Consider the following 11,735-nt stretch of genomic DNA (forward strand, 5'->3'; position numbering starts at 1 on the left):
AGAAACTACTCTGATTCATGTTTTAATTCAGAAAAGATGTTTTTGTGTGTGAGAGTGTGATTTTCATAAAATGGAAGCCTAAAGCTATTTTCAGTAGATTGATTTTTTTTTTGTTCTAACCAACCATGAGGGAAAGGGGTTTATGAATGTAAGAGGCAAAGAAAGTTTGAAAAGTTTGAAAATAATTACCATCATGTCCTTTTAAGTTTCCTTATGTCAGGAAAATATATTGTGCTCTATTGATTGAGAATTCTTCATTGAGTATTAAAACTCAGGATGTCTCTAAGATCATGACTACCAAGAACCAGTATGAAAACTAAGCTAAAGTCAGGTTTTCAGTATGGAAATTGAAATATATCTTAATTAGGGCAATGTCCAAGTAAAATATTTTTGTATCTCTGGAAAATTATAGAGGCTGCTGCTAAGACATAATATTTTCCTAACTAGCTTTGTGACCACCTTAATTTAATGCACTTTATTAGGCAACTGAAGAGAACCAGACCATTCTATTAGGTAAATATTCAGCAAATACTAGGTATGTATTCTGAGCTCTTAAACTAATAAGACACAACTATTCTCTTTAAAAGTTTATATTTCATAAAAGAAGGTTCCAGTTATTTGGATCTTTGTACTTATTACATGACACCCATGTCATTAGACACACATACTCAAATGCCTACAAAAGAGGTATTAATGTAATAAATGGCCGAGGTGATTCCATCTGTATGCTATAGTATATAAAAGAAAGTAAAGGTATCTGCTCAATTGGGTTAATCATGAAAGTCTTCATTTTATGAAGAGGTCAAGAAATTTTAAAATCATTATAAAATGCGGGGTTGCTTTGTGAAGCATTTGGAAATGATGGATTTAGGGGATGAAATGAGTTTTTTAGTGAAAAATATTATTGGAAGCAGGAAATTGTCCACTTTGACTGAAATACATGAGCACTATAGAAGAAAACAGAAGCTTATGCCTATTAGACACTGGAGAACAGGATTTATAAATTTAAGAGACAGGATTTCTAAATCTAAGAGACAAATTAAGAATACCAATCTTGCTTGTGGGAGGTGAATGTATTTGTTAATAAAATTATTTGCAATACTTTCCCACACCCATTATATACCACAACATCGTACTTCTTTAAAGCTCCTTGCACTTTCAGCCCTTAGATGAATTAATGAAGACCTTCAGGTAAGTGCTGGTGCGTTTTGCTTCCCTTTTTAGGACATTTTAAAATATCCCAACATTTTAATTTTTTTTCCTTTTTTTTTATTCTTATGTTAATCCCCATACATTACATCATTAGTTTTAGATGAAGTGTTCCATGATTCATTGTTTGTGCATAACACCCAGTGCTCCATGCAGAATGTGCCCTCCTCAATACCCACCACCAGGCTAACCCATCCTCCCACCCCCCTCCCCTCTAGAACCCTGTTTGTTTTTCAGAGTCCATCGTCTCTCATGGTTCATCTATCCCAACATTTTTATTTTTATTTTTTTAAAGATTTTATTTATTTGCGAGAGAGAGAATGAGAGAGAGCATGAGAGGGAGGAGGGTCAGAGGGAGAAGCAGACTCCCTGCTGAGCAGGGAGCCCGATGTGGGACTCGATCCCAGGACTCCGGGATCATGACCTGAGCCGAAGGCAGTCGCTTAACCAACTGAGCCACCCAGGCGCCCTATCCCAACATTTTAAAAGTTCTCTTTCAATGGCTTATTCTTGGCATTGGAGGTTTCCTAGAGCAGAGGGTTCTCTGAAGTCTTCAACACAAGGAATATGAAATCCAAAGATGAAGACTGTGTCATCATTAATAACTACTTTCCCCCATTCTCAGGAACACACAAAATCTGTCAAGAATCTTCCTAATCAGGGGCACCTGGGGGGCTCAGTCGTTAAGCGTCTGCCTTCGGCTCAGGTCATGATCCCAGGGTCCTGGGATCGAGCCCCACATCAGGCTCCCTGCTCGGTGGGAGGCCTGCCTCTCCTTCTCCCACCCCCTCTGCTTGTGTTCCCTCTCTCACTGTGTCTCTCTCTGTCAAATAAATAAAAATAAAATCTTAAAAAAAAAAAAAAGAATTTTCCTAATCACTTTAACAATTCTATGTTTACAAATATATGTATGTTAATTATAGCTGGGCTCTATAAATACTTAAAACCTGTGTGAAAAAAGGATTTCCACTGAAGTAAAAGCTGTCCCTGTGGTGAAACTAAGGATTACATTCAATCAACGGTACAAACCGTGGACATTAGTAGTATAAAACGTGTTTCTAAAGTATGCGCAATGGCTGAAAGGAAGACTCACTGGTATCAGAATCCATTACTTACGGTTTGGAGCCACGTGATGTCGCTGTGTACCATAAAATCGATCTTAACAGAGGGGAAAAAAAATCCCTTCTGTTCTTATAAAGAAGCTGCGCCCACCATCCACATGCTGAGAAATGGAGGATACAGCGGCACTGGACTGAACAGTTAGAAGATTTTTCTTGATTTTGAAACAAGATCCCTTAATAAAAACAAAGCACTGCGGGCTGGAGATGGAGTTTTCCTGCGGAAGCAGCCAGGAATCCCGGCGTCTGCTGCTCTCACTCCTGTTCCTGGCAGCCTGGAAAGCAGGGAGCGGCCAGGTTCACTACTCAGTCCTGGAGGAGGCCAAACACGGCACCTTCGTGGGCCGCATCGCCCAGGATTTGGGGCTGGAGCTGGCGGAGCTGGTGCCGCGCCTGTTCCGGGTGGCGTCCAAAGGCCACGGGGACCTTCTGGAGGTAAATCTGCAGAATGGCATTTTGTTTGTGAATTCTCGGATCGACCGGGAGGAGCTGTGCGGGCGGAGCGCGGAGTGCAGCATCCACCTGGAGGTGATCGTGGACAGGCCGCTGCAGGTTTTCCATGTGGAGGTAGAGGTTAAGGATATTAATGACAATCCTCCTATGTTCCCTGGAACACAGAAGAATCTATTTATGGCAGAATCCAGGCCTATTGACTCTCGGGTTCCACTAGAGGGCGCATCAGATGCAGATATCCGGGCCAACGCTATGCTGACCTACACACTGAGCCCCAATGAGTATTTCTCGCTGGAAAAACCGTCCGATCATGAGCGGGTGAAACGTCTTGGGCTACTGTTAAGGAAATCTTTAGACAGGGAAGAAGCTCCGGAGATTTTTTTAGTGCTCACTGCCACTGATGGCGGCAAACCTGAGCTGACTGGCACCGTTCAGTTACTCATCAAAGTGCTGGACGCCAATGACAACGCCCCAGCTTTCGACAGAACACTCTATGCCGTGAAATTACCAGAAAATGTTCCTAATGGAACGTCGGTAATGAAACTTAACGCCTCAGATTTAGATGAAGGCTCGAATGCGGACATTATTTATTCATTCTCAACTGATATTTTACCGAATGTGGAATCCAAGTTTCACATAGATCCACTTACTGGAGAAATTATGGTAAAGGGATATATCGATTTTGAAGAAAGCAAATCCTATGAAATTCTTGTGGAGGGTATTGATAAAGGACAACCCCCACTCTCTGGCCATTGTACAGTTATGGTGGAAGTTGAGGACACCAATGATAATGTCCCAGTAATGGAATTCACGTCTTTGTCGCTCCCAATCAGAGAAGACGCTCCATTAGGCACGGTCATCGCCCTCATCAGCGTGTATGACCTCGACTCTGGTGCCAACGGGCAGGTGACCTGCACCCTGTCACCCCATGTCCCCTTCAAGCTGGTGTCCACCTTCAAAAACTACTATTCTCTGGTGCTGGACAGCGCCCTGGACCGAGAGAGCGTGTCGAACTATGCTCTGGTGGTGACCGCACGCGACGCAGGCTCGCCTTCGCTCTCCGCCACGGCCAGCGTGTCCGTGGAAGTGGCGGACGTGAACGACAACGCGCCGGCATTCGCGCAGCCCGAGTACACGGTGTTCGTGAAGGAGAACAACCCGCCCGGCTGCCACATCTTCACGGTGTCTGCGCGGGACGCCGACGCGCAGGAGAACGCGCTGGTGTCCTACTCGCTGGTGGAGCGGCGCGTGGGCGAGCGAGCGCTGTCGAGCTACGTGTCGGTGCACGCGGAGAGCGGCAAGGTGTACGCGCTGCAGCCGCTGGACCACGAGGAGCTGGAGCTGCTGCAGTTCCAAGTGAGCGCGCGCGACGCGGGCGTGCCTCCCCTGGGCAGCAACGTGACGCTGCAGGTGTTCGTGCTGGACGAGAACGACAACGCGCCCGCGCTGCTGCCGCGGCCGGGGGCGGGCGGCGGCGCTGTGAGCGAGCTGGTGTCGCGGTCGGTGGGCGCGGGCCACGTGGTGGCGAAGGTGCGCGCGGTGGACGCCGACTCTGGCTACAACGCGTGGCTGTCGTACGAGCTGCGGCCGGCGGCGGGTGGCGCGCGCAGCCCGTTCCGCGTGGCGCTGTACACGGGCGAGATCAGCACGACGCGCACCCTGGACGAGGCGGACTCGCCGCGCCAGCGCCTGCTGGTGCTGGTGAAGGACCACGGCGAGCCGGCGCTCACGGCCACGGCCACTGTGTTGCTGTCGCTGGTGGAGAGCGGCCAGGCGCCCAAGGCGTCGTCGCGGGTGCTGGCGGGCGCCGCTGGCGCCGAGACGGCGCTGCTGGATGTCAACGTGTACCTGATCATCGCCATCTGCGCGGTGTCCAGCCTGTTGGTGCTCACGCTGCTGCTGTACACGGCGCTGCGCTGCTCGGCGCCGCCCGCGGAGGGCGCGTGCGCGCCTGGGAAGCCCACGCTGGTGTGCTCCAGCGCGGTGGGGAGCTGGTCGTACTCGCAGCAGAGGCGGCAGAGGGTGTGCTCCGGGGAGGGCCCGCCCCCGGCCCCGCCCCCGCCCGCGTCCAAGACCGACCTCATGGCCTTCAGTCCCAGTGTACCTGACTCTAGAGACAGAGAGGATCTGCCGCCAGTAACTGGAGATTCCCTTTCAAAGGTTAGTTTTAAATATCCTTTATTAAATCTGAATTTTTAATCTAATGTTTTATTTTCCTTTATTCTACCAATTTCTTCCTAATTAAAAAAAGTTCAGAATGAAATTTCCCTGACATGTTTTTTACTTCTTTTATACCCATTTTAGCTAATATCTTTCAGAATTATAGGACCCAAGGCAATATTTGTTGTGTTTTTTTTTTTAAATCTTCATTTTTTTTTAAAGATTATTTATTTATTTATTTATTTGAGAGAGAGAGAGAAACAGCATGAGAGGGGATAGGGTCAGAGGGAGAAGCAGGCTCCCCGCTGAGCCGGGAGCCTGATGTGGGACTCGATCCCGGGACTCCGGGATCATGACCTGAGCCGAAGGCAGTCGCTTAACCAACTGAGCCACACAGGCGCCCAAAAATCTTCATTATTCAATGCATATTTATATAACTAATGTTATACATTTTGTGCTTACCATCTTCACCTATTTATTTTCAGTTGTAATCACCTTTTAAGAGAACATTTTCCTTTTATTTGCCTATAATATGTCGAAAAGTGCCCAGATGTAATATAACTCAGTCATTTGAAAGTGAAAACTTATGTTACTTCCATTCCACTTAAGAAGCTACTTAAATGCACCTCCAAAATCACTTTCCCTTTTTCCCCCCAAATGTAGCCAGTTTTAACTTGATAACTGTTACTAATTTTTACCTGTTTCCTGAACTTTATCTAAATGGAATTGCACAAAATGTGTTAGTGTGTGCCTGTGTTTGTGTGTTCTTCGTATTTGTCATTCATCATTCTATGGAATCATCCCTATTGCCATGTGTAGTTGGAGTTCACTTAATTTGTTTTCTCTCTAGTAGTTTATTTTACCACTATAGTATCAGTTGTTTATCCCACTGTTGAGGATTTTGCATTGTTTCTCCTTATGTCTGTTTCAAATAATGCTGCCCTAAATATATTAAAAAATTTTTCAGTGCCCATGTGCACAATTTTCTCTATTATTTAAGTAAGATTGAAATTAGTAGAACATAAAATATATACATATATTCATCTTTAATATATCAAACAGCTTTCTCAAATGTTTTTACTCATTTACACTTGTGCTGGCAGTGTATTGCTCTACATCATCTCCAAAATTTGGCACTGTCAGATAGTTGCCATTTTGCTGGGTATGTTTAGTATTTCCATTTTATTTTTCCTGATTTATAAATGAAGTTGAGCCCCTTTCTTTATTATTATGGGCCATTTTTATATCTTATTTTGTACAATAGCTATTCAAGTCTCTGCCTATTTTTCTATTGTGGTGCATTTTCTATTGTTTTTCAAAATTTTCTATTGTTTTTCAAAATTTCTTATATTCTGGATATAACATCTTTCTTGCTTATGCATTCTTCTGCTCTTCATTAGTTTTTTGGTGAATAGAAATTTTTAATTTTAGTTATGTTCAATTTATCAATCTTTTCATCTTTATTCTGTGTCATGAAGATCATTTCTTTGGTATTTTTTGTTTCATGTTCATCTTAGATATACAATCCTTTTCCAGTTTTTTTTGTGTGTGTGACATAGGGGTCAAGATTAATTTTCCCTAATGACATTCAACTAAAGCAACATTTCTTAAAAGTGAATTCCATGTTTTTACAAAATAATTATCCATTCTATAGGTATGAACTTTTTTGTTGTTCTAATCTACTAGACTTAAAAAAGAAGGTTTTTAAAATCAATGCCATGTTTCCTCTTTTATTTCAACCAAAATTTGTATATAAATTCCATAAGAATAACTTAGGGAGGTTCTTATTTGGAATGCATTGAATCTAGTTAGAAATGTGGATTCCTGGGTGGCTGAGTAGGTTAAGCATCTGATTCTTGATTTCAGCCCAAGTCATGATCTCAGGGTCATGAAATTGAGCCCCACATTGGGCTCTGCACTGATCTTGGAGCTGCTTAAGATTCTCTCTCTCTTTCCCACTCCCTCTGCCCCTCCCCCCTTGTTCCTGCACACTCTCTCTCAAATTTTTTTAAAAAAGGTACATATGAATGTATATTGTGTTTTTGTATTGACATATTATCCAGCTAACTTGTTAAAATCATATTAATTCTAATAATTTATCTTTTGGTGCTTTGTATTTTTTGACATAGACAATCATGCCGTCAACAAATAATGATAGCTGTAACTTTTTCCTTCCCGATTCTTATACCCATTATATCTTTTGTGTGCTTTAATGGCATTGAGTTGGACACTAGTATTATGGTAAATAGAAATGGCAATACTGAGCAACCTTGTCTCATTTACGAAATCAAAGGAAAATTTTAAATAATTTATCTTTGGGCACCTGGGTGGCTCAGTCAGTTAAGCATCTCCCTTTGGCTCAGGTCATGATCCCAGGGTCCTGGGATTGAGCTCCCCCCATCTGCTTCTCCCTCTGCCCCTCTCCCTGCTTGTGCTCTCTCTCTTTCTCTCTCTCTCTCTCTCCCCTCTCAAATAAATAAAATCTAAAAAAAATAATTTATCATTATGTTTGGTGTAGTTTTTAAAAAAATCCTTAAAAATTCCTTCCTACTTCTCTTTCTTTTTTGTCTTTATCTGGATTGGTATATTTTAATTACTCATTTTCTCTACTATCTTTTCAATTATACAGTACATTCTTTTACTAATTTCTTTATTGATTTCCTGGATTTTAAAACAAGCATCACTGACTTGTTAAAATTTAAATTAAATTAGTGCTTTTACCACTCTCAGACAATGCTAAGACCTTGAATAATAACTCCATTTGTCTGCTTCCACTTTTGTTTGGTATATGCCTTTCAGTTATACATTTATTCTAGGCACAGATGACATTATTATCATCTTTTGTACACTTACATTTGTTTTTGTTTCTTTCTGGGATCATTTTTCCCCTGAAGAAATTCTTTAATATTTCTTTTAGTGGTGGTTAAGAATTCTCCAACTTTTTGTATATCAGAACTATGCTTATTTCATCATCACTTTTTTTTTTTAAGATTTTTACTTATGTATTTGTCAGAGAGAGAGAGCACAAGCAGGGGGAGCAGCAGAGAGAGAGGGAGAAGCAGGCTCCTCACTGAGCAGGAAGCCTGATGTGGGACTCGATCCCAGGACACTGGGATCATGACCTGAGCCAAAGGCAGACACTTAACGACTGAGCCACCCAGGCGTCCCTTCATCATCACTTTTTTTTTTTTAAAGATTTTATTTATTTATTTGACAGAGAGAGACACAGTGAGAGAGGGAACACAAGCAGGGGGAGTGGGAGAGGGAGAAGCAGGCTTTCCGCGGAGCAGGGAGCCCGATACGGGGCTGGATCCCAGGACCCTGGGATCATGGCCTGAGCCGAAGGCAGACACTTAACGACTGAGCCACCCAGGTGCCCCTCATCATCACTTTAGAAAAAGAGTTTTGCTGAGTATCAAATTCTGGGTTAGAAGTGATTTTTTTCCGAGCACTTTCAAGATGATATCCTTGAAATGAATGCCATTCTTGAAATAAATTGCTGTAAGTTTATTGTTCAGGTAGTGTGCCTTTTTTCTTTTCCTCCAGCTGCTTTTTTATAATTACTTAGTTTTTTATTTTCAGTGGCTTTATTATATGATCAATTTTCGTTTTCTTTGATTTTATCTTGTTTGCAGTATTGAAAGCCTCTTGAATATGTGGCTTGGTATCTTTCATCAGTGCAGAAAAATTTCAGCAGTCTGCCTTCAAATATCGCTTCTGCATCATGTTTTTTATCCTCTTCTTCTGTAATTCAAGGGATATGTATGTGAAACATTTTCACTATATCTCTCATATCTTCTATGCCCCTTTCTGTTTTTTTGAAGATAATTTTTGGTCTCTTTATTACATGCTGGATATTTGTTCTGACCAATCTTCTAAGTCAGCACTTTTCTCTTCTTAGTTCAATCTGCTAATAAAATCATGAATGTAATCTAAACTTCAATTGTGAAATTTTTTAGCTTTAGAATTCTAGCTTTCCTTTCTAAAATAGTTTCAGTTTTCTGGTGAAATTCTTTATTTTAGTATGTGTTTATTTCAATATAGTAATCACAGTTTATTTGTGCTCTATCAGATCACTGTAGTAAGTGGATAATATGTGTGCCTTTTTTATTGTGATATTTTTTTCTCATGATCCTCTTGCTTGGTAAGTCTGACAATTTTGTAGCGAATTCTGGATATTGTGCTTGAGAAGTTATAGTTGTTGTAGATGTCATTATTCTCCTTAAAATATGGATAATGGGGCACCTGTGTGGCTCAGTCGGTTAAGCAGCTGCCTTTGGCTCAAATCCTGATCCCAGGGTCCTGGGATAGAGCCCCGCATTGGGCTCCCTGCTCTGCAGAGAGCCTGCTTCTTCCTCTCCCTCTGCCTGCGGCTCTGCCTATCTGTGCTTTCTCTATGTCTCTGTCAAATAAATAAATAAAATCTAAAAAAATAAATAAATAAAAGATGGATAACATAAATATCTCATAGATATGGATTTAGGGCATTTATGGAAAAGTTTTAATTGAAATAAATATTTTATTTCTTTTCCTTTTTTATCTCCTATAATGATGTCTGTCATTACAAATTTTCTGAACATTTTTTTTCTTTCCCACTCACTTCCCAGTTCCATTTTGTAGTATGTGAAATAAAGTTAGTAGAATAAAAATTTTTTACTTTATTTGAAACTTTGTTTCTTCCTCCTCACCACTAGATCATAAGAACCAAGCTTATTGAAGTTTATTACTGTTTAATTACCCTGCTTTCTTCTTTTTCACCCTCGACACTGGTTAATGCTATAAGAATCATGCACCTCAGCAAGTTTCTACTGACTTGACCTAGGATTTTAAAACTGAATATAACCTAAAAGATCATAATTTCTCTCCATTAAGTGATGAATAAACTGTGGCTGAGACATAAAAAACTTGCTTGAGGCTACGTGGATATTATTATGAATACAGGTAATAGAACCAAAAGTTTTAAATTTTAGCTCTGTTGTCCCTTTCCACTTTTAAATGAGCCTATTTGGCAATAATAACGGCAATAGGATTGTGAGTAAAAACTATACTTAATGTACTTTACTTTTTCACTTAGAGGTACTTTGAAATTACTCTCAGATTTTTCTCCCCAGAGTGGATATAAAATATAAATATTTTAGCACAGTATTTTATAGGGAAATTGAACCATTAAAAAGTAATGTAAAGATATATACCATATGCACTAATGTGCTTTCATAGGATAATGTTTCATAATTAATTTTTTGGTCAAATTTGACACAGCTGCATAAATTATTTATAAATCTCTAAAAGATTGCTTCAACTTCACCTGTTGTTTCTGAGCAGCGTGGTAGACCTATGTGAATTTTTACAGATAGGAGAGAAATATAGCTTATTAAAATTTTATTCTGGAGTTTTGTAGGTAATGAAGGGCATCTAGATTCCAATGCAAAGTTAAATTTTCTAGTGTAACATCTTCTTGGAATGCTTCCCATTATATTAAGTAGAGATTCCTCAAAACTCTACCTGATTTTCTTAACCTAAATTCATGGTCAAGGAAGGAGTTTAATTTCTATGACAAGGTTTAAATATAATTAAAAATTTAAAGAAACTAGCAAGTGAAAAGATCAGTTAATAAGGTAATCTATAATATTTAATTGAAAGAATGGTTTGGAAAAAGATTTAAAGAATTTTCTCCACCTGTGGAGTTGTCTGTGGAATTAAGACCAGAGAGCCTATAATTGTTGAGAACTTAACCTCCTCCTAAACAGTTGAGCATTGAAAGACTAATGCAGGTGATAATTCAAAAACTTAATATTATCTAACAGATGTGAAGATGGGTCAAATGTCAAGAGTCTTGTTTTCTCTTGAAATATCTATATATTGGGGCACCTGGGTGGCTCAGTTGATTAAGCGTCTGCCTTTGGCTCGGGTCATCAACCCAGGGTCCTGGGATCGAGCCCTGTATTGAGCTCCCTGTTTGGCGGGGAGCCTGCTTCTCCCTCTCCCCTGCTTGTGCTCTCTCTCTCTCAAATAAATAAAATCTTAAAAAAATAAACATCTATGTATTTACATAAAAAATTACAAACTGAGGGGCGCCTGGGTGGCTCGGATGGTTAAGCGTCTGCCTTCGGCTCAGGTCATGATCTCAGGGTCCTGGGATCGAGTCCCGCATCGGGCTCCTTGCTCCTTGGGAGCCTGCTTCTCCCTCTGCCTCTCTCTCTCTCTCTGTCTCTCATGAATAAATAAATAAAATCTTTAAAAAAAATTACAAACTGAAAGAAGTATGTGAAACTGCTGATGCCATTTTTCCCATGTGTATATTTTCAAAATGTTGAAATATATACTGAAAATATTCTATCAATCACCATGCATACATAGTTAACATCACACTGTCGGTTTGGCTGTTAAATACTTGACATTCACTTTTTTCAAAAGTAAATTGATTTATAGCATGGTTTTGGAGTTTCACATCAGTCATGGTTCCACAATAGAAGGTAAATCAACCTTAACTGATGGTATTTTCAGCACATTTATTATCATTTTTGGTTTTTTTAGCTGTTGTGTATTAAAATGTTTTCAAATTATCATTATCGGTAAGAGATAAGTAATCTGGAAAATTGATTAATGTTCAGATTCTTTAGTGTTTGGGTGATCTGAATGCTGAGGGGAAAATGATGTTAGTAGAGAGAGTAAGAATCTTTGAAAAACTAAAGGGAATGATAAATGTACTGTTAAATATTATATAAGAAATGAATCCAGTAACATTATTCTAATTCTTTACTACTTTGAATACTGGGAAGCAAAAGTATTTCAATT

At 40.3% G+C, this 11,735-nt stretch overlaps 1 protein-coding gene across 1 annotated transcript; it reads left to right on the forward strand.

The window, feature by feature from the left end:
• The first annotated feature begins 1,599 nt into the window (after positions 1–1,599).
• On the forward strand, positions 1,600–5,058 carry LOC123842521 (protocadherin alpha-4-like). Its single transcript, XM_045871815.3, has one exon. The coding sequence runs from the start codon at positions 2,535–2,537 to the stop codon at positions 4,977–4,979; it is 2,445 nt and encodes an 814-aa protein (XP_045727771.2). The 5' UTR covers positions 1,600–2,534; the 3' UTR covers positions 4,980–5,058.
• Positions 5,059–11,735: the final 6,677 nt, after the last annotated feature.

The sequence above is a fragment of the Mirounga angustirostris genome, unplaced genomic scaffold, assembly GCF_029215605.1.
Source record: "Mirounga angustirostris isolate CCGP_5_RB_7025 unplaced genomic scaffold, mMirAng1.0.hap1 SCAF_7, whole genome shotgun sequence".
Classification (NCBI taxonomy): Eukaryota; Metazoa; Chordata; class Mammalia; order Carnivora; family Phocidae; genus Mirounga; species Mirounga angustirostris.

Coding starts and splice junctions, on each gene's coding strand:
- LOC123842521 (XM_045871815.3), top strand. CDS start 2,535: ATGGAGTTTTCCTGCGGAAGCAGCCAGGAATCCCGGCGTCTGCTGCTC.